Raw genomic sequence first — 27,877 nt, forward strand, 5'->3', positions numbered from 1 at the left:
GTACTCGAATCCTCTGACTATGAAGGCCAACATACCATTTGCCTTCTTTACCGCCTGCTGCACCTGCATGCTTACCTTCAGCGAATGGTGTACAAGGACACCCAGGTCTCGTTGCACATTCCCCTCTCTCAATTTATAGCCATTCAGATAATAATCTGCCCTCCTGTTTTTGCTACCAAAATGGATAACCTCACATTTATCCACATTATACTGCATCTGCCATGCATTTGCCCACTCACTCAGCTTGTCCAAATCACACTGAAGCATCTCTGCATCCTCCTCACAGCTCACCCTCCCACCCAGCTTTGTGTCATCTGCAAATTTGGAGATATTACATTTTGTTCCCTCATTTAAATCAGTAATATATATTGTGAATAGCTGGGGTCCCAGCACCGATCCCTGCGGTACCCCACTAGTCACTGCCTGCCATTCAGAAAAAGACCTGTTTATTCCTACTCTTTGTTTCCTGTCTGCCAACCAGTTTTCTATCCATCTCAATACACTACCCCCTATCCCATGTCCTTTAGTTTTACATGCCAATCTCTTATATGGGACTTTGTCGAAAGCCTTCTGAAAGTCCAAATAAACCACATCCACTGGCTCCCCCTCATCAACTCTACCAGTTACATCCTCGAAAAATTCCAGTAGATTTGTCAGGCATGATTTCCCTTTCATAAATCCATGCTGACTCTATACGATTCTGCCACTGTTTTCCACGTGCTCAGCTATTAAATCTTTTATAATGGATTCTAGTATTTCCCCCACTACCGACGTCAGGCTGACTGGTCTATAATTCCCTGTTTTCTCTCTGCCTCCCTTTTTAAATAGTGGGGTTACATTATCTACCCTCCAATCTGTAGGAACTGTTCCTGAGTGTATAGAATCTCGGAAGATTACCACCAATGCATCCACCATTTCGAGGGCCGCGTCCTTAAGTATTCTGGGATGTAGATTATCAGGCCCCTACTAATACTGATTTCTTTCAGTTCCTCCCTCTCACTAAACCCTGCGTTCCCCAACATTTCTGGTATGTTATTAGTGTCCTCCTTTGTGAAGACAGAACCAAAATATGTATTTAGTTGGTCAGCCATTTCTTTGTTCCCCATTATAAATTCCTCTGTTTCTGACTGTAGGGGACCTACATTTGACTTCACCAATCTTTTTCTCTTCACATACCTGTAGAAACTTTTACAGTCAGTTTTTATTTTCCCTGCAAGCTTACTCTCGCACTCTATTTTCCCCTTCTTAATCAACCCCTTGGTCCTCCTTTGCTGAATTCTAAACTGCTCCCAATCCTCAGGTCTGTTGTTTTTTCTGGCCAATTTGTAGTTATAAGCACTCGCATTACTTCCCCCACAAATATGGGACCACATGCAATCTCACGGCCTTTCCAATTTGGCCTCCGTTTTATATGATCTCTCACTTCCCATCCAATCATTTCAGCTGTTGGGTCGGTTCACCAGCAACATACGAGCAAGGAGTAGGGGTAGACCATTCGGCCCCTCGATAACCTTTCACCCCCTTATCAAGAATCTTCTACCACTGCCTTCAAAATCTTCAAAGACTCAGCTTCTACCGCCTTTTGAGGAAGAGTGTTCCAAAGACTGGGAGAAAAAATTTCTCCTCATCTCTGTCCTAAATGGGTGACCCCTTGGGCAGAATCAGCCCAGATTTGCACAAAGTGTGGCAGCAGCAGGAAAAAGGATGTTTTACCCACCATCCACAATGGTGGCTTTTCATGCCATATTGTCCAATTCCCGGCACGTTCCGCCATGTTAATAACGCATTCCCGGGAAACATGGCAGATCACTGGCAGTGTAGCCTCTGAATCACCCGAACAACCATCAGCTTAGGCCTTAATATGGAGGCTACATTTAAAGACCACCCCTGCATAGAGCTAGCACTCTCTAAGTGATTGGAAGCTGCTCAAATCGTGACTGCAAAAGGGAGGAAACAAGTTTAACGAGGCCTCCTCTGGTTGCCTGCTGGACATAATGGAGGCCCGCCGTGAAGTCCTCTACTGGCACTCTGGGCAAACAGCAGCAGGCAAGGTGACAAATCCAACATGGGAGGCGGCGGCAGCAGTGGTCAGTGCAAAAGAGGACAGCCACCCAACACTGCAAGAGGATGAATGATCTCCTCCGTTCCACCAGGGTAAGTCACTGTCTCATAACTCTCAACTCTCTCACTCTCAAATCCTCACATATCCACAGGGATCTCACTCATTGGCAGTTCAGGGGATATCACCATTCACTCTCTCAGACATACCTTCATCTGTCCTGCGGATCATATCCTCATCCTGTCCATGGCACCACTCACTAACCGCACATGCCAGGCATCATTATCAGCTGGCCTGGCAGCCGTCCTGCTTACACTCTGTCCATCTGTATTCACGCAGTACAAGCTGGCACATAACAAGAGGGAGAGGTCACAGACTGGTGGAGGAATGCCTGAAATCATTGTCCTCTCAGACTTTGGAAGCAGAGCCATCCAGTTGGCCCACGACGACCTGGACCATTTCTGTGCTGATGGTGAGGTCAGCGATGTTCAACTAAGTGAGGATCCAGCAGTGCAACAACAGACAACCATGCTGTGAGTGAGTTCCCCTGTTCCATTGTCCCCTGCCATGCACTAATTATCCCTCCTTGCTTTTGTAGGCACATCTGGGAAGCAGCCGGGAGAGTCTGTGAACCAGGTTCTCGACTCCAAGCCTTGAAGACACCTCGGAAGAGTCTGATGACAATCTAACTGATGACCCATCACAGAGCTCACCCACACCCTCCACCAGCGCAGAGACACACACCTCGGTGGGACCTAGTTCTAGAGTGGCCTCAGGATCACAATTTGGTGAGCACATCGCACTAGCTGATCCACAGGAAGCAGCGGCAGGCACTTCCCTGGTTTTCAGCACTCATAAGACTGCTGGAGGCCAAAAATCTGCTGAATCCGAGTCAGATGATGAGCCTCTGGACTCAGTCATATCTCAGTGTCCTCGGCCCAACCATCTTCAGCTGCTTCATCAATGACCTTCCTTCCATGATGATGTCAGAACTGGGGTTGTTCGCTGATGATTGCACAATGTTCAGCACCATTCACGACTCCTCAGATACTGAAGCAGTCCATGTCTAAATGCAGCAAGACCTGGACAATATCCAGGCTTGGGCTGACAAGTGGCAAATAACATTCGTGCCACATAAGTGCTAGTTAATGGCCATCTCCAACAAGAGAGAACCTAACCATCGCCCCTTGACATTCAATAGCATTACCATCACTAAATCCCCTACTATAAACATCCTGAGGGTTACCATTGACCAGAAACTGAACTGGGCTAGCCATATAAATACTGTGGCTACAAGAGCAGGTCAGAGGATAGGTATCCTGCGACGAGTAACTTACCTCCTGATTCCTCAAAGCCTGTCCATCATCTACAAAGCACAAGTCCGGAGTGTGATGGAATGCTCTGCACTTGCCTGGATGGGTGCTGCTCCCACAACACTCAAGAAGCTCAACACCATCCAGGACAAAGTACCCCACTTGACTGGCACCCCATCCACGAACATTCACTCCCTCCACCACCGAGGCACAGTGGTAGCAGTGTGTACCATCTGCAAGATGAACTGCAGAAACTCATCAATGTTCCTTGGACAGCACCTTCCAAACCCACAACCGCTACAATCTAGAAGGACAAGAGCAGCAGAGAGATGGGAACGCCACCACCTAGAAGTTCTCCTCCAAGTCACTCACCACCCTGACTTGAAAATATATCGCCATTCCTTCACTGTTGCTGGGTCAAAGTTCTAGAACTGCCTCCCTAACAGCACTGTGGGTGTACCTACACCACTGGGACTGCAACGGTTCAAGAAGACAGCTCACCACCACCTTCTCAAGGGGAAATTAGGGATGGGCAATGAATGTTAGCCTGGTCAGCAAAGCCCACATCCCATTAATGAAAAGAAAAATGCTGGAGCTGCAAAGGCAAGCTTGGGAACATCAGGAACGGATGTCTGCTGCACTCCTCAGATTGCAAGGCCGCCTTCATTTTCAGGTCATAGTGCCTACATGCCAATGCGCTGAAGTCAACACTGGCAGGATGGCAGCTGCCTTGGAGACCTTGGTCCAGGACTTCGCTCCTGTACTGCTGCGCAGGCTCAACTCCATTGCTGACGCCATAGTTGGCCTCCAACAGTGTCAATGCGAGAGGGGTGTGGGGCAGCTCAATCACCCGCCAGCTTCCCCTTCTCCTCAAGGAGTCAGACAGAGGCCCTCAGACACCCATAAGGAGGAGGATCAGCAGGTGCACACCCCGGGGCCATCCACCCAGGTGACTCCGGGAGTGTCAGGCCCATCCCAATCCCATCTTACTGCCCAGCAGCTCCAGTTCCATAGGCTGGGGAGGATGCAACTGCCACATGGCAGGACCCCAAAAGCAGACTGCGGCCCTCCAGGTCGCCCACCAAAGTCATCACAAACAGGACATAACAGTCAGGCTGCCTCCACCTCTGCTATGGATGTCAAGGGACACCAAGATGTAGTGGCAGGGTTAGGGACATTAAGATGTAACTCTTTTAGAGTTAAAACAATTAAACAACGTTAAGATGTAGCTGCTCAGCCTGGGCTCAGGTGTTAATCACGTGTACATAATGTTGACTATTGTTAATAAACTCCCAAGAATGTCTCCCTGTCTATGGCTCCTTGTTCTGATGAGCAGTGTTTGTGTCACTCAGATGTGAAACCTTGGTTCCTGCACAAGACAAAGGCAGGTGTCTCAGTCAAGGGCCTCTTCCCTGTGCAGTGTGTAACCTTCAGAACAAAGTGATGGTCAAGCCTCACACTCCCTGGAAACATTACTGATGCCTGCACCTCGATGGTGCTTGTTACTGCTGCCAGAATGTAGTGGACAGGAGTCACAGAGTTCCATCATTCTCTCTGTGCTCTCAGCATCTTTTAAGGTGGGGCTGGCCCTTGATCTCTTCAGCATCTATGACCAGTGACGCTGTGCTCGTGAAGGGCTCAGGTGTTGAAGGCTGACAAAGGATCTGATGCTTTTAAAGTTTCATGGCTGCATTTCTATGATACAGCCCTGATCATGGAGTGCAAGCGAGCTGCCCTCGGCCAGACAGGAGTCAGACGTTTTCAGAGGCTATATGAAGATCTATGAGTCTCCTTACCGCATGTCGTCATCATCCTCCTGCAATCTAGCGACTGTTAGGGCCTACGCTGCGTCTCCATGACATCAGCCTTGCTTCATCGTGGAATGTACCATTTGCTCCAAGAAGGCTGGAGCGAAAGCCTTTTTTCTCCAGGATCATTTTCAAGGCAATGGACATCTGATCCAACAGGGTCTCCCGCTCCAAGAATTGAACCAGGAGCCTGTCCATATGAAACACCTTAGCACAATCCAGTAATTTCTTGGAGCAAATGGGATATTCCACAGTGGTGCAAGGAATAGAGTCACAACGATTGCCAGATTTTGAAATGATTCGAATACTGGATGCAGACGTCAATATAATGGATGTGTTAGAGACAGGCAGGAGGATGAAACCAGCTTTCACAGTCCTAGCTTTACAGAGAATTGGAACAATAATAATGGTGAATTAATCCCAGGAATTCCCAAGAAACAGTTCAGGGGTGACTCAAAATACCATTTTGCAGTGGTCTGCCCAAAGTCAGTCAAGAGGCATTATCCTTGAAAAGACATATGACAGAATTTTGAGGAAGCAGATGAGCATGTTGACGAATCAAAACAAATTATATTGGACACAAGTTTTCGCCCTGTGATTGTGAGAGTCGTAGACTCCTTTAGCTGTGCAGTGCTAGATAGTACTTACATTTCAACAGCAAGTGGAATTGATTGGTTGAAATGTTACCATGATTCAATCAGTAATGGGGATAGATGAAAGAATAAGAAATATAAAAGTATTACTTCCTTTAGGTTTGGTGACAATGAGTTTACAGAAGGCCGCCTGGGGGTTGTGGGGGGCGGGGGGGCGGGAGGAGGGTGAAGGGAAGATGTGTTTGATGGTGGCATCATGCTGGAGTTGGTGGAAATGAAGGAGGATAATCCTTTGAATGCGGAGGCTGGTGGGGTGATAAGTGAGGACAAGGGGGACCCTATCATGGTGATCTTAATCGAGGTTTTCCACCCTCGGTGGTTGACAGGACCCTCAACCATGTCCGGCCCATCTCCTGCGCATCCACCCTCACACCTTCCTCTCCCTCCCAGAACCATGATAGGGTCCCCCTTGTCCTCACTTATCACCCCACCAGCCTCCACATTGTAAGGATCATCCTGCACCATTTCTGCCAACTCCAGCATGATGCCACCACCAAACACATCTTCCCTCCACCTACCCCCCCCCCCCCCCACCCCCGCCATCAGCATTCCGTAGTGACCGATCCCTCCGGGACACCCTGGTCCGCTCCTCCATCACTCCCTACATCTCAACCCCCTCCCACGGTACCTTCCCATGCAACCACAAAAAGTGCAACACCTTCCCCTTTATTTCACCCCCCTCCTCACCGTCCAAGGGCCCAAACACTCCTTTCAAGTGAAGCAGCATTTCACTTGCACTTCCCTCAATTTAGTCTACTGCATTCGCTGCTCCCAATGCGGTTCCCTCTACATTGGAGAGACCAAACACAGACTGGGTGACCGCTTTGTGGAACATCTTCAGTCTGTCTGCAAGCATGACCCAGACCTCCCTGTCGCTTGCCATTTCAACACACCACCCTGCTCTCATGCCCACATGTCCATCCTTGGCCTGCTGCATTGTTCTAGTGAAGCTCAACGCAAACTGGAGGAAAAACACCTCATCTTCCGACTAGGCATTTACAGCCTTCTGGACTTAACATTGAGGTCAATAACTTCAGATCATGAATTCTCTCCTCCATCCCCACCCCTTTTCCAATCCCCCTTTTTCCAATAATTTATAATTTTTTAAATATATTTTTTCTTCTCCCACCTATTTCTAATATTTTTAAATTTATTTCCATCCATTGCTTTATCTCCACCTTTTAGCCTATTTTGATCCATTCCCTCCACCACATCCCCACTAGGGCTATTTGTCACTTGCTCGTCCTGCTTTATACCCTTAATGTCACCATTAGCACATTCCTTAGCTAATATCACCACTGTCAACACCCCTTTGTCCTTTTGTCTGTGACATCTTTGGCAATCCTTCTTTGCCCCCACCTATCACTGGCCCTCTATCCAGCTCTACCTGTCCCAGCCCCCTCAACCAGCTTATATTTCACTTCATTTCTATTTTTCCTTAGATCTGGTGAAGAGTCACACGGACTCGAAACGTTAACTGTGTTCCTCTCCACAGATGCTGTCAGACCTGCTGAGTTTTTCCAGCTGTTTTTGCTTTTGTTTCAGATTTCCAGCATCCGCAGTATTTTGCTTTCATTTTGATCATAATAGTAATATGGGAAATGAGGGTTATAGAATAACAGTAAGGGGCAGAGAGATAAAACATAAAAATGCACCAGTAGTCAAGACTAGATGTTACAAAGATAACAAAAAGACATAACTAAAGGCCCTGTATGTGAATGTGCACAGCGTTCATAACAAATTGATCATGCACATTGAAGTAAATAAATATGATCCGATAGCCATTGTGGAAACATGGCTGCAGGATGAGAAGGATTGGGTCCTGAATATTGGGGGGTACATGACATTCAAGAAGAATAGGAAGCTAGGTAAAGGTGGAGGGGTAGCACTGTTAATCAAAGTTGGCATTGGTGCAATAGTTAGAGATGGCATTGGTTTAGGAAATCAGGATGTTGAATTGGTTTGGGTGGAGATAAGGAATAGAAGGGGAAAGAAGTCACTAGTGGGAGTGGTCTACAGGCCCCCTAACTGGAACCGTAGTGTAGGACAAAGTATACAAGAAGAAATATTGAGTGCTTGTGATAAAGCGACAGCAATAATCATGGATGACTTTAATCTACATATAAACTGGAAAAATCAGACTGGCAGTAGTAGTCTGGATGAAGAGTTCGTACAGTGCTTTCTAGATAGTTTCTTACAGCAGCACATTCTGGAACCAACCAGAGAGCAGGTTATATTGGACTTCGTATTGTGTAATGTGACAAGATTTATTAATGACCTCAGGATGAAGGCGCCCCTCGGTAGCAGCGATCACAATATGATTGAATTTTACATCCAGTTTGAAAGGGAGAAGAGTGGGTCTGAGATAAGAATTTTAAACTTAAATAAGGGCACCTATGTGGGCATGAAAGCTGAGCTAGCTGAAGTGAATTGGGATACTAGGCTAGAGAATAGATCAATAGAGAAGCAGTGGCACAAATTTAAGGGGATATTTCAGAATACTCAGAATAAGTATATTCCTTCTATAAAGAAAAATTCTAAGAGGAGGACCCACCAATGTGGTTAACTAAACGAATCAGGGAAGGCATCGAACTTAAGGAAAAAGCATATAACTGTGCAAAAATGAGTGGCAGGTTAGAGTATAAAGAACAGCAGAGAATGACTAAAAGGTTAACCAGGAGAAAGAAATTAGAATATGAGAGGAAGCTAGCTAGAAATGTAGAAAAAGATAGCAAGAGTTTCTACAGGTATTTAAAAAGGAAAAGAGTAAGTAAAGTAAATGTTGGTCCTCTAGAGAATGACAGTGAGGAGTTTAGAGTAGATAATAAGGAAATGGCAGATGAAATAAACAAATATTTTGCTCCTGTCTTCACTATAGAGAATACAAAAACCATTCCAGTAATAGCTGTAAATCGGGAGGTGGAAGGGAGAGGGGAACTTGGTGAAATTACAATCACTAGGGAAGCGGTACTGAGCAAACTGATGGAGCTGCAGGCTAATAAGTCTCCGTGTCCTGATGGACTTCATCCTAGGGTCCTAAAAGAGGCAGCTAATGAGGTAGTAGATGTGTTGGTGTTAATTTTCCAAAATTCGCTAGATTCTGGAAAGGTTCCATCAGACTGGAAAGAGGCAAATATAACCCCTCTATTCAAGAAGGGAGGGAGACAGGAAACAGGAAACTATAGGCCAGTTAGCTTGACATCTGTCATGGGGAAGGTATTAGAATCGATCGTTAAGGAGATTGTAGCTGGGCACTTAGAGAAACTCAAGGTAATACGGAAGAGTCAGCATGGTTTTGTGAAAGGGAAATCAAATTTAGCCAGTTTATTGGAGTTCTTTGAAGGAGCAGCATGCACTGTGAATAAAGGGGAGCCTGCAGAGTGCTGTACTTGGATTTCCAGAAGGCATTTGATAAGACGGAAAATAAAATCACATGGGGTAGGGAGTAACGTATTAGTATGGATAAAAGATTGGCTGGCTGGCAGAAAACAAAGTATGTATAAATGGGTATTTTTCTGATTGGCAGGATGTATGGAGTAGAGTCCTGCAGGGGTCTGTGCTGGGTCTTCACCTATTTACAATTGATATCAATGACTTAGATGAGAGGAGTGAAGGCATGGTAGCTAAATTTGCAGATGACGTAAAGGTAGGTAGCAAAGTATTTTGTGGAGAGGACATAATGAGATTGCTGACGGAAACAGATAGGTTGAGTGAATGGGCAAAAATCTGGCAGATGAAGTATCATGTGGGAAAATGTGAAGTTGTTCACTTGGCAGGAAGAGCAAAAAAGCAGAACATTACTTCAACGGCTGCAGAATTCTGAGGTGCAGAAGGATCTAGGTGCTCTAGTGCATGAGTCACTAAAAGTTAGTATGAAGGGACAGCATGTAATTATGAAGGCTAGTGGAATGCTATCCTTTATTACGAGATGGATTGAATATAAAAATAAGGATGTTATGCTTCAGTTATATAGGGCATTGATGAAACCACACTTCGAATATTCTGTGCAGTTTTGGTCTCCTTATTTAAGGAAAGGTGTAAATGCATTGGAGGTGATTCAGAGGAGGTTTACTAGATTGATACCTGGAACGAGTGGGTTATCTTATGAGGAAAGGTTGGACAGATTGGCCTTGTTTCCACTGGAGTTTAAAAGAGTGAGGGGTGACTTGATTGACGTATATAAGACCCTGAACGGTATTGACCAGGTGGATGTGGAAAGGATGTTTCCACTTGTGGGTGAGTCCAGAACTAGGGGGCGTTGTTTTAAAATTAGGGGTTGCCCTTGAGATGAGGAGAAATTTTTTCTCAGCGTTGTGCGACTTTGGAAGTGTCTGCCTCTGAAGGCAGTGGAGGGCAGTCGTTGAATATTTTTAAGGCAGAGGTAGATAGGTTCTTGTTAAGCAAGGGAATAAAAAGTTATCAGGGGTAAATGGGAATGTAGAATTCAGAACACAAACAGATCAGCCATGATCTTATTGAATGGCGGAGCAGGCTCGAAGGGCTGAATGACCCACTTCTCCTCTTTCATATGTTTGTATGTCTATGATATGTCCATAAGCCCATGAAATGACTGTCTGTTTTCTGAAATCAACCACATTCTGGCCCTGTCTCATAGCCATTTAACAGGCTATCTTTCTTGTTAATTTCACCCAGAAACTCGAAGTGAATGCCCAAAGTTCCATCACTATTTGACTGATGGGCATTCAAAGACACAAAATACTTCTGATTTTATTTCTGGTGGGAATCGACAACAAAAAGGCCACATCTTGTTTTCTCGTTGATAGAATTGTAACCCATGTGCACATATCTACATCGTTCTTCCACTGGTCAAATGATTCAGACTCCAAGAAAATCCTAGCTTCCAAACTTCACCTCTAGGCTTCTGCTACTTTTAGAAAGCCAGGTGGTGAAGGATAGAACCGGAGCCAATCTTTACAGACTTGATTATTTATTTGCAGAGTTCCATATTATGAGCTTATGCCTCCTAACGCAATATCTGCAGTTTTAGTCGATGTCCACCTACAGGGTGTTCAGATGCCTCCCCTGTTACTGCCCACAACATGCATACAACTAAACACAGTTAATGTAGAACTAACAGGTGGTAAAAAAACAAGGATCTTCACTGAGAGGTGAGGGGGCGGAACAAGTTGAGATGATCAAAATGACAAATCGCCAGGGGCATAAGAGGACAAACCAAGGTGTGATTTGGCTCTAAGTACCACGTTGCCGTTACAATAGCTTGGGCAAGGCAAGTGGTGGCAGTTGCAGTCAAACAGGGAGGGTTCAGCTGGGGGAAGGTGTCATCACCCAGAGCCAGGTTTCTGTCAAGACCTTGATGTAGATGTAATCATCCACAATAAGCTAAGGATTGCAAGAGGCTTGTTCACAAGTGAACGGATATTCTGGATGGAGATGTGGAGAGGGGCAGTGACCGCTGATTGTCAGGAAGATATCATAATTTTCATAATGTTATTAGAATTTATTGTAAAGTAGAGTAATAGTGGTGTGTGTGTGTGTGTGTCTGTTACTTAATAGAATTAAAGGCTGGCCTTTGATATATCAGAAGGTAGCTAGGTTTGAAGTGTTCAGTAGTAAACATGGGGGAAGTTTTAGAATGTGAAGTATATTTTAAATAAAACCAGAATAGCTTGAATTCAAAAGAGGGGGGTGAAATATTTCACCTAGCCAGGAGAAGTTAAGAAACAGAGTGTTTATTTTTCTCAAATATTACTGGTAAAATTGGTACTATGATAGATCTTTAGTATTAGAGTGGTAAAGTCCAAAGACATAGTGAAACAATGGGAATTTGCATTCAAAGGGGAAACTATGTATAAAGGAGTGAAGGATGTGTGTAACAGAAGGCATTCTAAGTTCGAACACAAGTGTGAAACGCCTCCAGCATCTAAGCCTCAAGCTGCTGTCTGCAAGGAACTGAAGCTGAGAAAACTCACTTTGAATTCAACTGTTCAGGGTATCATGTTACTTGCCTGGGCCTTTGAAAATCAATGTGTTCTTACTGTTGCCTTAAGGGAGGTGTAACTGGGAGTTAGATTAATCATAGTTATTATAGTAGTAATTTGTAAACCTATGTTTGTATTTAATTTTTTTTTTATTTAATAAAGGTTTAATTTAGTTTTGTAAGAAACCTGTAGGACTTGGTAGCCTTTTTACTGAATTCAAAGTTTGCATCTTGAAATAGGTAAAAATTGCAAATAGTTGTGACAGTTGTTTCAAGTTTCCCTCTGGGATTTGGACAGGTTGGCATTTACCATCCACCTGCCATAACATTGATCCACTGGCAGAATCTGCAGGGTCAGCAGTCAGTTGGTTGGGAAGGAGATTGGCCAGATCAGCCCCTTGCTAATGGGTTTGGTGGGAAGATCTGTGCAAGAATAGGAGGGGTCAGTTGGAGATGCTGCTCATGAGGCAGCATTGAGAGCTCTGATGGAATCTTCAGAGAAGGCAGAGACAGAGACAAAAAGGAAGCTAACGGGTTGTCTAAAAGGGATTCGAGGGGCAATGGCAGCAAAGTAAGAAGGTGGAGTACCCTTTTCCTTATGCTTCTATTGTGATGCTTTAAGTGCCCAGTTAATATTGGTTCCAACATGTGTGTGTACTGAGTGCTCATTTACTGTTGTTGCTGAAGCCCTTGTGAGCCAAGTTTTGGATTTGGATTTATCGAGTGTGAAACACCCAGAATGTCAGACATTACTTCACCTTCCTTCAAGTCACATGGACCATCTCCCATACATTTCATCATTCATTATTTTCATTTTTTTTCCTCAATGTAGCCTCTGATGCTCCCCCATTTCGGAATGAAGCAGTTCGAGCGTGGTTGGATTCCGTGTCTAGAGGTAGTTTTGCTTCTCTAAAGAAAGCCTGGGCATGAAGCTGCTTCTCTTCTGCTTCTGTCGCACCTCTTTAGAGCATCATTGCTGGGACAAACCTGTCTTGTATGGGGCTCTGGGAGAATGAGAGCTGAGACAGAGAATCAGAGGTCACTTAGACTTGGGATTAAGAAAAGAAAGTGAAGGGATTATTCAGGTGTGGGGTGAGGGAGAGAGAGTGATACCTTTGGAGAGTGTGTCAGGTTGGGAAAATGCTGCTTTGCTTGGTTACCCACTCTCCACATCTTCAGTTTGACTTCTGGGCCAGTAAATATGTGAAGAAGGCTTGATCTGCTAGCTGATCTTCATGCAGAAAACATCGAGAAAAACTCAGCATAAAACCAGTAACTGGAGTGAGAGACGGGAAAGACTGAGAGATAGTCAACCTCAGACAGAGAGTGACAGACTGGAGACATTGTGACAACCAGACACAGGGAGAGAGAGTGAAAAGCACAGGGAGACTAAGAGAGAGGCGGAGAGGGAGTGAGAGGGACAGGGAGAGGGAGTGATAGAAATGGGAAAGAGAGAGGGAGGCGGGGAAAGAAATAGAGGGAGATGGAAAAGAAAGAGAGATGGGAAAAGAGAGAGAGACACGGGGGGAGAGAGAGAGACAGGAAAGAGAGAAAGAAAGAGATGGGAAAGATAGAGAGAGGGACGGGGAAAGAGAGAGAGGGACGGGGAAGGATAGAGAGAGATACAGGGAAAGAGAGAGAGAGACAGGGAAAAGAGAGAGAGAGACGGGAGAAAGAGAGAGACGGGAAAAAGAGACAGAGACGGGAAAAAGAGAGAGACGGGAAAAAGACAGGGAAAGAGAGAGAGAGAGAGACGGGGAAAGAGAGAGAGAGTTAGAGAGACGGGGAAAGAGAGAGAGAGAGACGGGGAAAGAGAGAGAGAGACGGGGAAAGAGAGAGAGAGAGATGGGGAAAGAGAGAGAGAGAGATGGGGAAAGAGAGAGAGAGAGACGGGGAAAGAGAGAGAGAGACGGGGAAAGAGAGAGAGAGACGGGAAAAGAGAGAGAGAGACGGGGAAAGAGAGAGAGAGAGACGGGGAAAGAGAGAGAGAGAAAGACGGGGAAAGAGAGAGAGAGAGAGAGACGGGGAAAGAGAGAGAGAGACGGGGAAAGAGAGAGAGAGAGACGTGGAGAGAGAGAGAGAGACGGGGAAAGAGAGAGAGAGACGGGGAAAGAGAGAGAGAGACGGGGAAAGAGAGAGAGAGACGGGGAAAGAGAGAGAGAGACGGGGAAAGAGAGAGAGAGACGGGGAAAGAGAGAGAGAGATGGGGAGAGAGAGAGATGGGGAAAGATGGATAGAGAGAGAAGGGGAGAGAGAGATGGGGAAAGAGAGAGAGACGGGGAAAGAGAGAGAGAGAGAGAGACGGGGAAAGAGAGAGAGAGACGGGGAAAGAGAGAGAGAGAAGGGGAGAGAGAGAGACGGGGAAAGATGGATAGAGAGAGAAGGGGAGAGAGAGATGGGGAAAGAGAGAGAGATGGGGAAAGAGAGAGTGACGGGGAAAGAGAGAGTGATGGGGAAAGAGAGAGAGAGAGAGAAACGGGGAAAGAGAGAGAGAGACGGGGAAAGAGAGAGAGAGACGGGGAAAGAGTGAGAGAGAGAAGGGAAAGAGTGAGAGAGAGACGGGGTAAGAGTGAGAGAGAGATGGGGAAAGAGTGAAAGAGAGACGGGGAAAGAGAGAGAGACGGGGAAAGAGAGAGACAGAGAGACGGGGAAAGAGAGAGACAGAGAGAGACGGGGAAAGAGAGAGAGAGCGAAAGAAACGGGGAAAGAGAGAGAGCGAGAGAGACGGGGAAAGAGAGAGAGAGAGACAGACGGGGAAAAAGAGAGAGAGAGAGACAGGGAAAGAGAGATGGGGAAAGAGTGAAAGAGAGACGGGGAAAGAGTGAGAGAGAGAGACGGGGAAAGAGAGAGAGAGGGGGAAAGAGAGAGACAGAGAGAGACGGGGAAAGAGAGAGACAGAGAGAGACGGGGAAAGAGAGAGAGCGAGAGAAACGGGGAAAGAGAGAGAGAGCGAGAGAGACGGGGAAAGAGAGAGAGAGAGACAGACGGGGAAAAAGAGAGAGAGAGAGACAGACGGGGTAAGAGAGAGAGAGAGACGGGGAAAGAGAGAGAGAGAAGGGGAGAGAGAGAGACGGGGAAAGATGGATAGAGAGAGAAGGGGAGAGAGAGATGGGAAAAGAGAGAGTGACGGGGAAAGAGAGAGTGACGGGGAAAGAGAGAGAGAGAGACGGGGAAAGAGAGAGAGAGACGGGGAAAGAGAGAGAGAGAGAGAAGGGAAAGAGTGAGAGAGAGACGGGGTAAGAGTGAGAGAGAGACGGGGTAAGAGTGAGAGAGAGACGGGGTAAGAGTGAGAGAGAGACGGGGAAAGAGAGATGGGGAAAGAGTGAAAGAGAGACGGGGAAAGAGTGAGAGAGAGAGACGGGGAAAGAGAGAGAGAGGGGGAAAGAGAGAGACAGAGAGAGACGGGGAAAGAGAGAGACAGAGAGAGACGGGGAAAGAGAGAGAGAGCGAGAGAAACGGGGAAAGAGAGAGAGAGAGACAGACGGGGAAAAAGAGAGAGAGAGAGACAGACGGGGTAAGAGAGAGAGAGAGACGGGGAAAGAGAGAGAGAGAGAGACGGGGAAAGAGAGAGAGAGAGAGACGGGGAAAGAGAGAGAGAGAGACGGGGAAAGAGAGAGAGAAGGGAAAAGAGCGAGAGAGACGGGGAAAGATAGAGAGAGAGAAGGGGAGAGAGTGAGACGGGGAAAGATGGATAGAGAGAGAAGGGGAGAGAGAGAGAGATGGGAAAGAGAGAGAGAGATGGGGAAAGAGAGAGAGAGACGGGGAAAGAGAGAGAGAGAGACGGGGAAAGAGAGAGAGAGAAGGGGAGAGAGAGAGACGGGGAAAGATGGATAGAGAGAGAAGGGGAGAGAGAGAGACGGGGAAAGAGAGAGAGAGATGGGGAAAGAGAGAGAGAGCGAGATGGGGAAAGAGAGAGAGAGAGAGAAGGGGAAAGAGAGAGAGAGAGACGGGGAAAGAGAGAGAGAGACGGGGAAAGAGAGAGAGAGAGAAGGGGAGAGAGAGAGACGGGGAAAGATGGATAGAGAGAGAAGGGGAGAGAGAGAGAGATGGGGAAAGAGAGAGAGAGATGGGGAAAGAGAGAGAGACGGGGAAAGAGAGAGAGAGACGGGGAAAGAGAGAGAGAGAGATGGGGAAAGAGTGAGAGAGAGACGGGGTAAGAGTGAGAGAGAGACGGGGAAAGAGTGAGAGAGAGACGGGGAAAGAGAGAGAGACCGAGAGAGACGGGGAAAGAGAGAGAGAGACAGATGGGGAAAAAGAGAGAGAGAGACAGACGGGGTAAGAGAGAGAGAGAGAGAGACGGGGAAAGAGACGGGGAAAGAGAGAGAGAGACGGGGAAAGAGAGAGAGACAGGGAAAGAGAGAGAGAGAGACGGGGAAAGAGAGAGAGAGAGAGAGACGGGGAAAGAGAGAGAGAGAGAGAGAAGGGAAAAGAGAGAGAGAGAGAGAAGGGAAAGAGAGAGACAGATGGGGAAAGAGAGAGTGCGACCGGGAAAGTGAGATAGAGAGACGGGGAAAGAGAGGGAGAGAGAGACGGGTAAAGAGAGAGAGAGACGGGGAAAGAGAGAGAGAGCGAAAGAGACGGGGAAAGAGAGAGAGAGCGAGAGAGACGGGGAAAGAGAGAGAGCGAGAGAGACAGATGGGGAAAGAGAGAGAGACGGATGGGGAAAAAGAGAGAGAGAGAGAGAGACGGGGAAACAGAGAGAGACGGGGAAAGAGCGAGAGGGACCGGGAAAGAGAGAGAGAGCGAAAGAGACGGGGAAAGAGAGAGAGAGCGAGAGAGACGGGGAAAGAGAGAGAGCGAGAGAGACAGATGGGGAAAGAGAGAGAGACGGATGGGGAAAAAGAGAGAGAGAGAGACAGACGGGGTAAGAGAGAGAGAGAGACGGGGAAACAGAGAGAGATGGGGAAAGAGAGAGAGAGAGATGGGGAAAGAGAGAGAGAGAGACGGGGAAAGAGAGAGAGAGAAGGGAAAATTGAGACACGGGGAAAGAGAAAGTGACGGGGAAAGAGAGAGAGAGAGACGGGGAAAGAGAGAGAGAGAGAGACGGGGAAAGAGAGAGAGAGAGAGACGGGGAAAGAGAGAGAGAGTTGGAGAAAGAGAGAGAGAGAGAGTGAGAGACGGGGAAAGAGAGAGAGAGAGAGAGACGGGGAAAGAGAGAGAGAGAGACGGGGAAAGAGAGAGAGAGAGAGACGGGGAAAGAGAGAGAGAGATGGAGAAAGAGAGAGAGAGAGTGAGAGACGGGGAAAGAGAGAGAGAGAGAGAGACGGGGAAAGAGAGAGAGAGAGAGAGACGGGGAAAGAGAGAGAGACGGGGAAAGAGCGAGAGGGACCGGGAAAGAGAGAGAGAGCGAAAGAGACGGGGAAAGAGAGAGAGAGCGAGAGAGACGGGGAAAGAGAGAGAGAGCGAGAGAGACAGATGGGGAAAGAGAGAGAGACGGATGGGGAAAAAGAGAGAGAGAGACAGACGGGGTAAGAGAGAGAGAGAGACGGGGAAGCAGAGAGAGATGGGGAAAGAGAGAGAGAGAGACGGGGAAAGAGAGAGAGAGAAGGGAAAATTGAGACACGGGGAAAGAGAAAGTGACGGGGAAAGAGAGAGAGACGGGGAAAGAGAGAGAGAGAAAGAGATGGGGAAAGAGAGAAAGAGACGGGGAAAGAGAGAAAGAGACGGGGAAAGAGAGAGAGAGACGGGGAAAGAGAGAGAGACAGGGAAAGAGAGAGAGAAAGATGGGGAAAGAGAGAGAGAGAGACGGGGAAAGAGAGAGAGAGAGACGGGGACAGAGAGAGAGAGACGGAGAAAGAGAGAGAGAGAGTGAGAGACAGGGAAAGAGAGAGAGAGAGACGGGGAAAGAGAGAGAGCGAGACGGGGAAAGAGAGAGAGCGAGACGGGGAAAGAGAGAGAGAGACGGGGAAAGAGAGAGAGAGAGACGGGGAAAGAGAGAGAGAGAGACGGGGAGAGAGAGAGAGACAGGGAAAGAGAGAGAGAGAGAGACGGGGAAAGAGAGAGAGAGAGAGAGACAGGGAAAGAGAGAGAGAGACGGAGAAAGAGAGAGAGAGAGACGGGGAAAGAGAGACAGAGAGAGACGGGGAAAGAGAGAGAGAGAGACGGGGAAAGAGAGAGAGAGAGACAGGGAAAGAGAGAGAGAGAGACGGAGAAAGAGAGAGAGAGAGACAGGGAAAGAGAGAGAGAGACGGAGAAAGAGAGAGAGAGAGACGGGGAAGGAGAGAGACGGAGAAAGAGAGAGAGAGAGTGAGATACGGGGAAAGAGAGGGACGGGGAAAGAGAGAGAGAGAGAGACGGGGAAAGAGAGAGAGCGAGACGGGGAAAGAGAGAGAGACAGGGAAAGAGAGAGAGAGAGAGACGGGGAAAGAGAGAGAGACGGGGAAAGAGAGAGAGAGAGACAGACGGGGAAATAGAGAGAGACGGGGAAAGAGTGGGAGAGAGAGAGACGGGGAAAGAGAGGGAGAGACGGCGGAAGAGAGAGAGACGGGGAAAGAGAGAGAGAGAGACGGAGAAAGAGCGAGAGACGGGGAAAGAGCGAGAGGGACCGGGAAAGAGAGAGAGAGCGAAAGAGACGGGGAAAGAGAGGGAGAGAGAGCAAGAGAGACAGGGAAAGAGAGAGAGAGCGAGAGAGACAAATGGGGAAAGAGAGAGAGACGGATGGGGAAAAAGAGAGAGAGAGAGACAGACGGGGTAAGAGAGAGAGAGAGACGGGGAAACAGAGAGATGGGGAAAGAGAGAGAGAGAGACGGGGAAAGAGAGAGAGAGAAGGGAAAATTGAGACACGGGGAAAGAGAAAGTGACGGGGAAAGAGAGAGAGAGAGACGGGGAAAGAGAGAGAGAGAGAGACGGGGAAAGAGAGAGAGAGATGGGGAAAGAGAGAGAGAGAGAGACGAGGAAAGAGAGAGAGAGTTGGAGAAAGAGAGAGAGAGAGAGTGAGAGACGGGGAAAGAGAGAGAGAGAGAGAGACGGGGAAAGAGAGAGAGAGAGACGGGGAAAGAGAGAGAGAGACGGGGAAAGAGAGAGAGAGAGACGGGGAAAGAGAGAGAGAGAGACGGGGAAAGAGAGAGAGAGATGGAGAAAGAGAGAGAGAGAGTGAGAGACGGGGAAAGAGAGAGAGAGAGAGAGACGGGGAAAGAGAGAGAGAGAGAGAGACGGGGAAAGAGAGAGAGACGGGGAAAGAGCGAGAGGGACCGGGAAAGAGAGAGAGAGCGAAAGAGACGGGGAAAGAGAGAGAGAGCGAGAGAGACGGGGAAAGAGAGAGAGCGAGAGAGACAGATGGGGAAAGAGAGAGAGACGGATGGGGAAAAAGAGAGAGAGAGAGACAGACGGGGTAAGAGAGAGAGAGAGACGGGGAAACAGAGAGAGATGGGGAAAGAGAGAGAGAGAGACGGGGAAAGAGAGAGAGAGAAGGGAAAATTGAGACACGGGGAAAGAGAAAGTGACGGGGAAAGAGAGAGAGAGAGACGGGGAAAGAGAGAGAGAGAGACTGGGAAAGAGAGAGAGAGAGAGACGGGGAAAGAGAGAGAGAGACGGGGAAAGAGAGAGAGAGAGAGACGGGGAAAGAGAGAGAGAGTTGGAGAAAGAGAGAGAGAGAGTGAGAGACGGGGAAAGAGAGAGAGAGAGACGGGGAAAGAGAGAGAGAGAGACGGGGAAAGAGAGAGAGAGAAACTGGGAAAGAGAGAGAGAGAGATGGGGAAAGAGAGAGAGAGATGGAGAAAGAGAGAGAGAGAGTGAGAGACGGGGAAAGAGAGAGAGAGAGTGAGACGGGGAAAGAGAGAGAGACGGGGAAAGAGAGAGAGAGAAAGAGACGGGGAAAGAGAGAAAGAGACGGGGAAAGAGAGAAAGAGACGGGGAAAGAGAGAGAGAGAGACAGACGGGGAAATAGAGAGAGAGAGAGAGACGGGGAAAGAGAGAGAGAGACGGGGAAAGAGAGAGAGAGAGAGACGGGGAAAGAGAGAGAGAGAGACGGGGAAAGAGAGAGAGAGAGACGGGGAAAGAGAGAGAGAGAAGGGGAGAGAGAGAGATGGGGAAAGATGGATAAAGAGAGAAGGGGAGAGAGAGAGAGATGGGGAAAGAGAGAGAGAGATGGGGAAAGAGAGAGACGGGGAAAGAGAGAGAGACGGGGAAAGAGAGAGAGAGAGATGTGGAAAGAGAGAGAGAGAGAGACGGGGAAAGAGAGAGAGAGACGGGGAAAGAGAGAGAGAAGGGGAGAGAGAGAGACGGGGAAAGATGGATAGAGAGAGAAGGGGAGAGAGAGAGAGATGGGGAAAGAGAGAGAGAGATGGGGAAAGAGAGAGAGACGGGGAAAGAGAGAGAGAGACGGGGAAAGAGAGAGAGAGAGACGGGGAAAGAGAGAGAGAGAGACTGGGAAAGAGAGAGAGAGAGAGACGGGGAAAGAGAGAGAGAGAGAGACGGGGAAAGAGAGAGAGAGTTGGAGAAAGAGAGAGAGAGAGTGAGAGACGGGGAAAGAGAGAGTGAGAGACGGGGAAAGAGAGAGAGAGAGACGGGGAAAGAGAGAGAGAGAGACGGGGAAAGAGAGAGAGAGAGATGGGGAAAGAGAGAGAGATGGAGAAAGAGAGAGAGAGAGTGAGAGACGGGGAAAGAGAGAGAGAGAGTGAGACGGGGAAAGAGAGAGAGAGAGAGAGACGGGGAAAGAGAGAGAGACGGGGAAAGAGCGAGAGGGACCGGGAAAGAGAGAGAGAGCGAAAGAGACGGGGAAAGAGAGAGAGAGCGAGAGAGACGGGGAAAGAGAGAGAGAGCGAGAGAGACAGATGGGGAAAGAGAGAGAGACGGATGGGGAAAAAGAGAGAGAGACAGACGGGGTAAGAGAGAGAGAGACGGGGAAACAGAGAGAGATGGGGAAAGAGAGAGAGAGAGACGGGGAAAGAGAGAGAGAGAAGGGAAAATTGAGACACGGGGAAAGAGAAAGTGACGGGGAAAGAGAGAGAGACGGGGAAAGAGAGAGAGAGAAAGAGACGGGGAAAGAGAGAAAGAGACGGGGAAAGAGAGAAAGAGACGGGGAAAGAGAGAGAGAGACAGACGGGGAAATAGAGAGAGAGAGAGAGACGGGGAAAGAGAGAGAGAGACGGGGAAAGAGAGAGAGAGAGACGGGGAAAGAGAGAGAGAGAGACGGGGAAAGAGAGAGAGAGAGAAGGGGAGAGAGAGAGATGGGGAAAGATGGATAAAGAGAGAAGGGGAGAGAGAGAGAGATGGGGAAAGAGAGAGATTGATGGGGAAAGAGAGAGACGGGGAAAGAGAGAGAGACGGGGAAAGAGAGAGAGACGGGGAAAGAGAGAGAGAGAGATGGGGAAAGAGAGAGAGAGAGAGACGGGGAAAGAGAGAGAGAGACGGGGAAAGAGAGAGAGAAGGGGAGAGAGAGAGACGGGGAAAGATGGATAGAGAGAGAAGGGGAGAGAGAGAGAGATGGGGAAAGAGAGAGAGAGATGGGGAAAGAGAGAGAGACGGGGAAAGAGAGAGAGAGACGGGGAAAGAGAGAGAGAGAGATGGGGAAAGAGTGAGAGAGAGACGGGGTAAGAGTGAGAGAGAGACGGGGTAAGAGAGAGAGACGGGGAAAGAGTGAGAGAGAGACGGGGAAAGAGAGAGAGAGGGAGAGACGGGGAAAGAGAGAGAGAGGGAGAGACGGGGAAAGAGAGAGAGAGGGAGAGACGGGGAAAGAGAGAGAGAGAGAGACGAGGAAAGAGAGAGAGAGAGAGACGAGGAAAGAGAGAGAGAGAGAGACGAGGAAAGAGAGAGAGAGAGAGACGGGGAAAGAGAGAGAGACAGAGAGAGACGGGGAAAGAGAGAGAGACAGAGAGAGACGGGGAAAGAGCGAGAGAGATGGGGAAAGAGAGAGAGACGGGGAAAGAGAGAGAGAGACGGGGAAAGAGAGAGAGAGAGATGGGGAAAGAGTGAGAGAGAGACGGGGTAAGAGTGAGAGAGAGACGGGGTAAGAGTGAGAGAGAGACGGGGAAAGAGTGAGAGAGAGACGGGGAAAGAGTGAGAGAGAGACGGGGAAAGAGCGAGAGAGATGGGGAAAGAGAGAGAGAGCGAGAGAAACGGGGAAAGAGAGAGAGAGCGAGAGAAACGGGGAAAGAGAGAGAGACTGAGAGAAACGGGGAAAGAGAGAGAGACCGAGAGAGACGGGGAAAGAGAGAGAGAGACAGATGGGGAAAAAGAGAGAGAGAGACAGACGGGGTAAGAGAGAGAGAGAGACGGGGAAAGAGAGAGAGAAGGGAAAAGAGCGAGAGAGACGGGGAAAGATAGAGAGAGAGAAGGGGAGAGAGTGAGACGGGGAAAGATGGATAGAGAGAGAAGGGGAGAGAGAGAGAGATGGGGAAAGAGAGAGAGAGATGGGGAAAGAGAGAGAGAGACGGGGAAAGAGAGAGAGAGAGACGGGGAAAGAGAGAGAGAGAAGGGGAGAGAGAGAGACGGGGAAAGATGGATAGAGAGAGAAGGGGAGAGAGAGAGAGAAGGGGAAAGAGAGAGAGAGACGGGGAAAGAGAGAGAGAGATGGGGAAAGAGAGAGAGAGATGGGGAAAGAGAGAGAGAGAGAGATGGGGAAAGAGAGAGAGAGAGAGACGGGGAAAGAGAGAGAGAGACGGGGAAAGAGAGAGAGAGAGAAGGGGAGAGAGAGAGACGGGGAAAGATGGATAGAGAGAGGGGGAGAGAGAGAGAGATGGGGAAAGAGAGAGAGAGATGGGGAAAGAGAGAGAGACGGAGAAAGAGAGAGAGAGACGGGGAAAGAGAGAGAGAGAGATGGGGAAAGAGTGAGAGAGAGACGGGGTAAGAGTGAGAGAGAGACGGGGAAAGAGTGAGAGAGAGACGGGGAAAGAGAGAGAGACCGAGAGAGACGGGGAAAGAGAGAGAGAGACAGATGGGGAAAAAGAGAGAGAGAGACAGACGGGGTAAGAGAGAGAGAGAGAGACGGGGAAAGAGATGGGGAAAGAGAGAGAGAGACGGGGAAAGAGAGAGAGACAGGGAAAGAGAGAGAGAAAGACGGGGAAAGAGAGAGAGAGAGACGGGGAAAGAGAGAGAGAGAGAGACGGGGACAGAGAGAGAGAGACGGAGAAAGAGAGAGAGAGAGTGAGAGACGGGGAAAGAGAGAGAGACGGGGAAAGAGAGAGAGAGAGACGGGGAAAGAGAGAGAGACGGGGAAAGAGAGAGAGAGAGACGGGGAAAGAGAGAGAGCGAGACGGGGAAAGAGAGAGAGAGAGAGACGGGGAAAGAGAGAGAGAGACGGGGAAAGAGAGAGAGACAGGGAAAGAGAGAGAGAGAGACGGGGAAAGAGAGAGAGAGACGGAGAAAGAGAGAGAGAGAGACGGGGAAAGAGAGACAGAGAGAAACGGGGAAAGAGAGAGAGAGAGAGAGACAGGGAAAGAGAGAGAGAGACGGAGAAAGAGAGAGAGAGAGACGGAGAAAGAGAGAGAGAGAGACAGGGAAAGAGAGAGAGAGACGGAGAAAGAGAGAGAGAGAGACGGGGAAAGAGAGAGAGAGACGGAGAAAAAGAGAGAGAGTGAGATACGGGGAAAGAGAGAGACGGGGAAAGAGAGAGAGAGAGAGAGAGAGAGACGGGGAAAGAGAGAGAGCGAGACGGGGAAAGAGAGAGAGAGAGACGGGGAAAGAGAGAGAGAGAGAGACGGGGACAGAGAGAGAGAGACGGAGAAAGAGAGAGAGAGAGTGAGAGACGGGGAAAGAGAGAGAGACGGGGAAAGAGAGAGAGAGAGACGGGGAAAGAGAGAGAGACGGGGAAAGAGAGAGAGAGAGACGGGGAAAGAGATAGAGAGAGACGGGGAAAGAGAGAGAGCGAGACGGGGAAAGAGAGAGAGAGAGAGACGGGGAAAGAGAGAGAGAGACGGGGAAAGAGAGAGAGACAGGGAAAGAGAGAGAGAGAGACGGGGAAAGAGAGAGAGAGAGAGAGACGGGGAAAGAGAGAGAGAGACGGGGAAAGAGAGAGAGAGACGGAGAAAGAGAGAGAGAGAGACGGGGAAAGAGAGACAGAGAGAAACGGGGAAAGAGAGAGAGAGAGAGAGACAGGGAAAGAGAGAGAGAGACGGAGAAAGAGAGAGAGAGAGACGGAGAAAGAGAGAGAGAGAGACAGGGAAAGAGAGAGAGAGACGGAGAAAGAGAGAGAGAGAGACGGGGAAAGAGAGAGAGAGACGGAGAAAAAGAGAGAGAGTGAGATACTGGGAAAGAGAGAGACGGGGAAAGAGAGAGAGAGAGAGAGAGACGGGGAAAGAGAGAGAGCGAGACGGGGAAAGAGAGAGAGACAGGGAAAGAGAGAGAGAGAGAGACGGGGAAAGAGAGAGAGAGAGACGGGGAAAGAGAGAGAGAGAGACGGGGAAAGAGAGAGAGAGAGACAGACGGGGAAATAGAGAGAGAGACGGGGAAAGAGTGGGAGAGAGAGAGACGGGGAAAGAGAGGGAGAGACGGCGGAAGAGAGAGAGAGACGGGGAAAGAGAGAGGGAGAGACGGGGAAAGAGAGAGAGGGAGAGACGGGGAAAGAGAGAGAGAGACGAGGAAAGAGAGAGAGAGAGAGACGGGGAAAGAGAGAGAGACGGGGAAAGAGCGAGAGAGATGGAGAAAGAGAGAGAGAGCGAGAGAAACGGGGAAAGAGAGAGAGAGCGAGAGAAACGGGGAAAGAGAGAGAGACTGAGAGAAACGGGGAAAGAGAGAGAGACCGAGAGAGACGGGGAAAGAGAGAGAGACAGATGGGGAAAAAGAGAGAGAGAGACAGGCGGGGTAAGAGAGAGAGAGAGACGGGGAAAGAGAGAGAGAGAGAGAGACGGGGAAAGAGAGAGAGAGAGAAGGGAAAAGAGAGAGAGAGAGAGAAGGGAAAGAGAGAGACAGATGGGGAAAGAGAGAGTGCGACCGGGAAAGTGAGATAGAGAGACGGGGAAAGAGAGGGAGAGAGAGACGGGTAAAGAGAGAGAGAGACGGGTAAAGAGAGAGAGAGACGGGGAAAGAGAGAGAGAGAGAGAGACGGGGAAAGAGAGAGAGAGAGAGACGGGGAAAGAGAGAGAGACGGGGAAAGAGCGAGAGGGACCGGGAAAGAGAGAGAGAGCGAAAGAGACGGGGAAAGAGAGGGAGAGAGAGCGAGAGAGACAGGGAAAGAGAGAGAGAGCGAGAGAGACAGATGGGGAAAGAGAGAGAGACGGATGGGGAAAAAGAGAGAGAGAGAGACAGACGGGGTAAGAGAGAGAGAGAGAGACGGGGAAACAGAGAGAGATGGGGAAAGAGAGAGAGAGAGACGGGGAAAGAGAGAGAGAGAAGGGAAAATTGAGACACGGGGAAAGAGAAAGTGACGGGGAAAGAGAGAGAGAGAGACGGGGAAAGAGAGAGAGAGAGAGACGGGGAAAGAGAGAGAGAGAGAGACGGGGAAAGAGAGAGAGAGTTGGAGAAAGAGAGAGAGAGAGAGTGAGAGACGGGGAAAGAGAGAGAGAGAGACGGGGAAAGAGAGAGAGAGAGAGACGGGGAAAGAGAGAGAGAGAGAGACGGGGAAAGAGAGAGAGAGAGACGGGGAAAGAGAGAGAGAGATGGAGAAAGAGAGAGAGAGAGTGAGAGACGGGGAAAGAGAGAGAGAGAGAGAGACGGTGAAAGAGAGAGAGGGAGAGAGACGGGGAAAGAGAGAGAGACGGGGAAAGAGCGAGAGGGACCGGGAAAGAGAGAGAGAGCGAAAGAGACGGGGAAAGAGAGAGAGAGCGAGAGAGACGGGGAAAGAGAGAGAGCGAGAGAGACAGATGGGGAAAGAGAGAGAGACGGATGGGGAAAAAGAGAGAGAGAGAGAGAGACGGGGAAACAGAGAGAGACGGGGAAAGAGCGAGAGGGACCGGGAAAGAGAGAGAGAGCGAAAGAGACGGGGAAAGAGAGAGAGAGCGAAAGAGACGGGGAAAGAGAGAGAGAGCGAGAGAGACGGGGAAAGAGAGAGAGCGAGAGAGACAGATGGGGAAAGAGAGAGAGACGGATGGGGAAAAAGAGAGAGAGAGAGACAGACGGGGTAAGAGAGAGAGAGAGACGGGGAAACAGAGAGAGATGGGGAAAGAGAGAGAGAGAGACGGGGAAAGAGAGAGAGAGAAGGGAAAATTGAGACACGGGGAAAGAGAAAGTGACGGGGAAAGAGAGAGAGAGAGACGGGGAAAGAGAGAGAGAGAGAGACGGGGAAAGAGAGAGAGAGAGAGACGGGGAAAGAGAGAGAGAGAGACGGGGAAAGAGAGAGAGAGTTGGAGAAAGAGAGAGAGAGAGAGTGAGAGACGGGGAAAGAGAGAGAGAGAGAGAGACGGGGAAAGAGAGAGAGAGAGACGGGGAAAGAGAGAGAGAGAGAGACGGGGAAAGAGAGAGAGAGAGATGGGGAAAGAGAGAGAGAGATGGAGAAAGAGAGAGAGAGAGTGAGAGACGGGGAAAGAGAGAGAGAGAGAGAGACGGGGAAAGAGAGAGAGAGAGAGACGGGGAAAGAGAGAGAGAGAGATGGGGAAAGAGAGAGAGAGATGGAGAAAGAGAGAGAGAGAGTGAGAGACGGGGAAAGAGAGAGAGAGAAGGGAAAATTGAGACACGGAAAGAGAAAGTGACGGGGAAAGAGAGAGAGACGGGGAAAGAGAGAGAGAGAAAGAGACGGGGAAAGAGAGAAAGAGACGGGGAAAGAGAGAAAGAGACGGGGAAAGAGAGAGAGAGACGGGGAAAGAGAGAGAGACAGGGAAAGAGAGAGAGAGAGACGGGGAAAGAGAGAGAGAGAGAGACGGGGACAGAGAGAGAGAGACGGAGAAAGAGAGAGAGAGAGTGAGAGACAGGGAAAGAGAGAGAGAGAGACGGGGAAAGAGAGAGAGCGAGACGGGGAAAGAGAGAGAGCGAGACGGGGAAAGAGAGAGAGAGATGGGGAAAGAGAGAGAGAGAGACGGGGAGAGAGAGAGAGACAGGGAAAGAGAGAGAGAGAGACGGGGAAAGAGAGAGAGAGAGAGAGACAGGGAAAGAGAGAGAGAGACGGAGAAAGAGAGAGAGAGAGACGGGGAAAGAGAGACAGAGAGAGACGGGGAAAGAGAGAGAGAGAAGGGGAAAGAGAGAGAGAGAGAAGGGAAAAGAGAGAGAGATAGAAGGGAAAAGAGAGAGAGAGAGAAGGGAAAAGAGAGAGAGAGAAGGGAAAGGGAGAGACAGACGGGGAAAGAGAGAAAGAGAGAGAGAGACAGATGGGGAAAGAGAGAGAGAGACGGGGAAAGAGAGAGAGAGACGGGGAAAGAGAGAGAGAGAGAAGGGAAAAGAGAGAGAGATAGAAGGGAAAAGAGAGAGAGAGAGAAGGGAAAAGAGAGAGAGAGAAGGGAAAGGGAGAGACAGACGGGGAAAGAGAGAGAGAGCGAGAGAGACGGGGAAAGAGAGAGAGAGACAGATGGGGAAAAAGAGAGAGAGAGAGAGACAGACGGGGTAAGAGAGAGAGAGAGACGGGGAAACAGAGACAGATGGGGAAAGAGAGAGAGAGACGGGGAAAGAGAGAGAGAGACGGGGAAAGAGAGAGAGACGGGGAAAGAGAGAGAGAGAGAGACGGGGAAAGAGAGAGAGAGAGAGACGGGGAAAGAGAGAGAGAGACAAGGGAAAAGAGAGAGAGGGAGAAGGGAAAGAGAGAGACAGACGGAGAAAGAGAGAGAGAGTGACGGGGAAAGAGAGAGAGAGACGGGGAAAGAGAGAGAGAGACGGGGAAAGAGAGAGAGAGAGACGGGGAAAGAGAGAGCGAGAGACTGGAAAAGAGAGAGGGAGAGACGGGGAGAAAGCGAGAGAGAGATGGGGAGAGAGCGAGACGGGGAAAGAGAGAGCGAGACGGGGAAAGAGAGAGCGAGACGGGGAAAAAGAGAGAGAGAGGGACAGCGAAAGAGAGAGAGATGGGGAAAGAGAGATAGAGTTGGGGAAAGAGACAGAGAAATGGGGAAAGAGACAGAGAGATGGGGAGAGAGAGAGAGAGACAGGGAAAGAGAGAGAGAGAGAGAGACGGGGAAAGAGAGAGAGAGAAAGACGGGGAAAGAGAGAGAGAGAGACGGGGAAAGGGAGAGAGAGAGAGAGACAGACGGGGAAATAGAGAGAGAGAGACAGACGGGGAAAGAGAGAGAGTG

At 49.2% G+C, this 27,877-nt stretch overlaps 1 protein-coding gene across 6 annotated transcripts in view; it reads left to right on the forward strand.

Annotated features, from left to right (window-relative positions):
* Positions 1-27,877, forward strand: part of LOC121293109 (F-actin-monooxygenase MICAL2-like) — a 590,417-nt gene that overhangs the window by 486,817 nt on the left and 75,723 nt on the right. For 3 of the 6 annotated variants that reach the window (XM_041215769.1, XM_041215771.1, XM_041215770.1), the window contains one exon: positions 12,625-12,687. The exons of 2 other annotated variants lie outside the window; for them this stretch is intronic. In XM_041215769.1, coding sequence (XP_041071703.1) covers positions 12,625-12,687 — 63 coding nt within the window. Of the gene's footprint in view, positions 1-2,657; positions 2,946-12,624; positions 12,688-27,877 lie in introns of those variants that run through there. One more of the 6 variants, XM_041215773.1, reaches the window with a different exon arrangement.

Source organism: Carcharodon carcharias, chromosome 21 (genome assembly GCF_017639515.1).
Source record: "Carcharodon carcharias isolate sCarCar2 chromosome 21, sCarCar2.pri, whole genome shotgun sequence".
NCBI lineage: Eukaryota > Metazoa > Chordata > Chondrichthyes > Lamniformes > Lamnidae > Carcharodon > Carcharodon carcharias.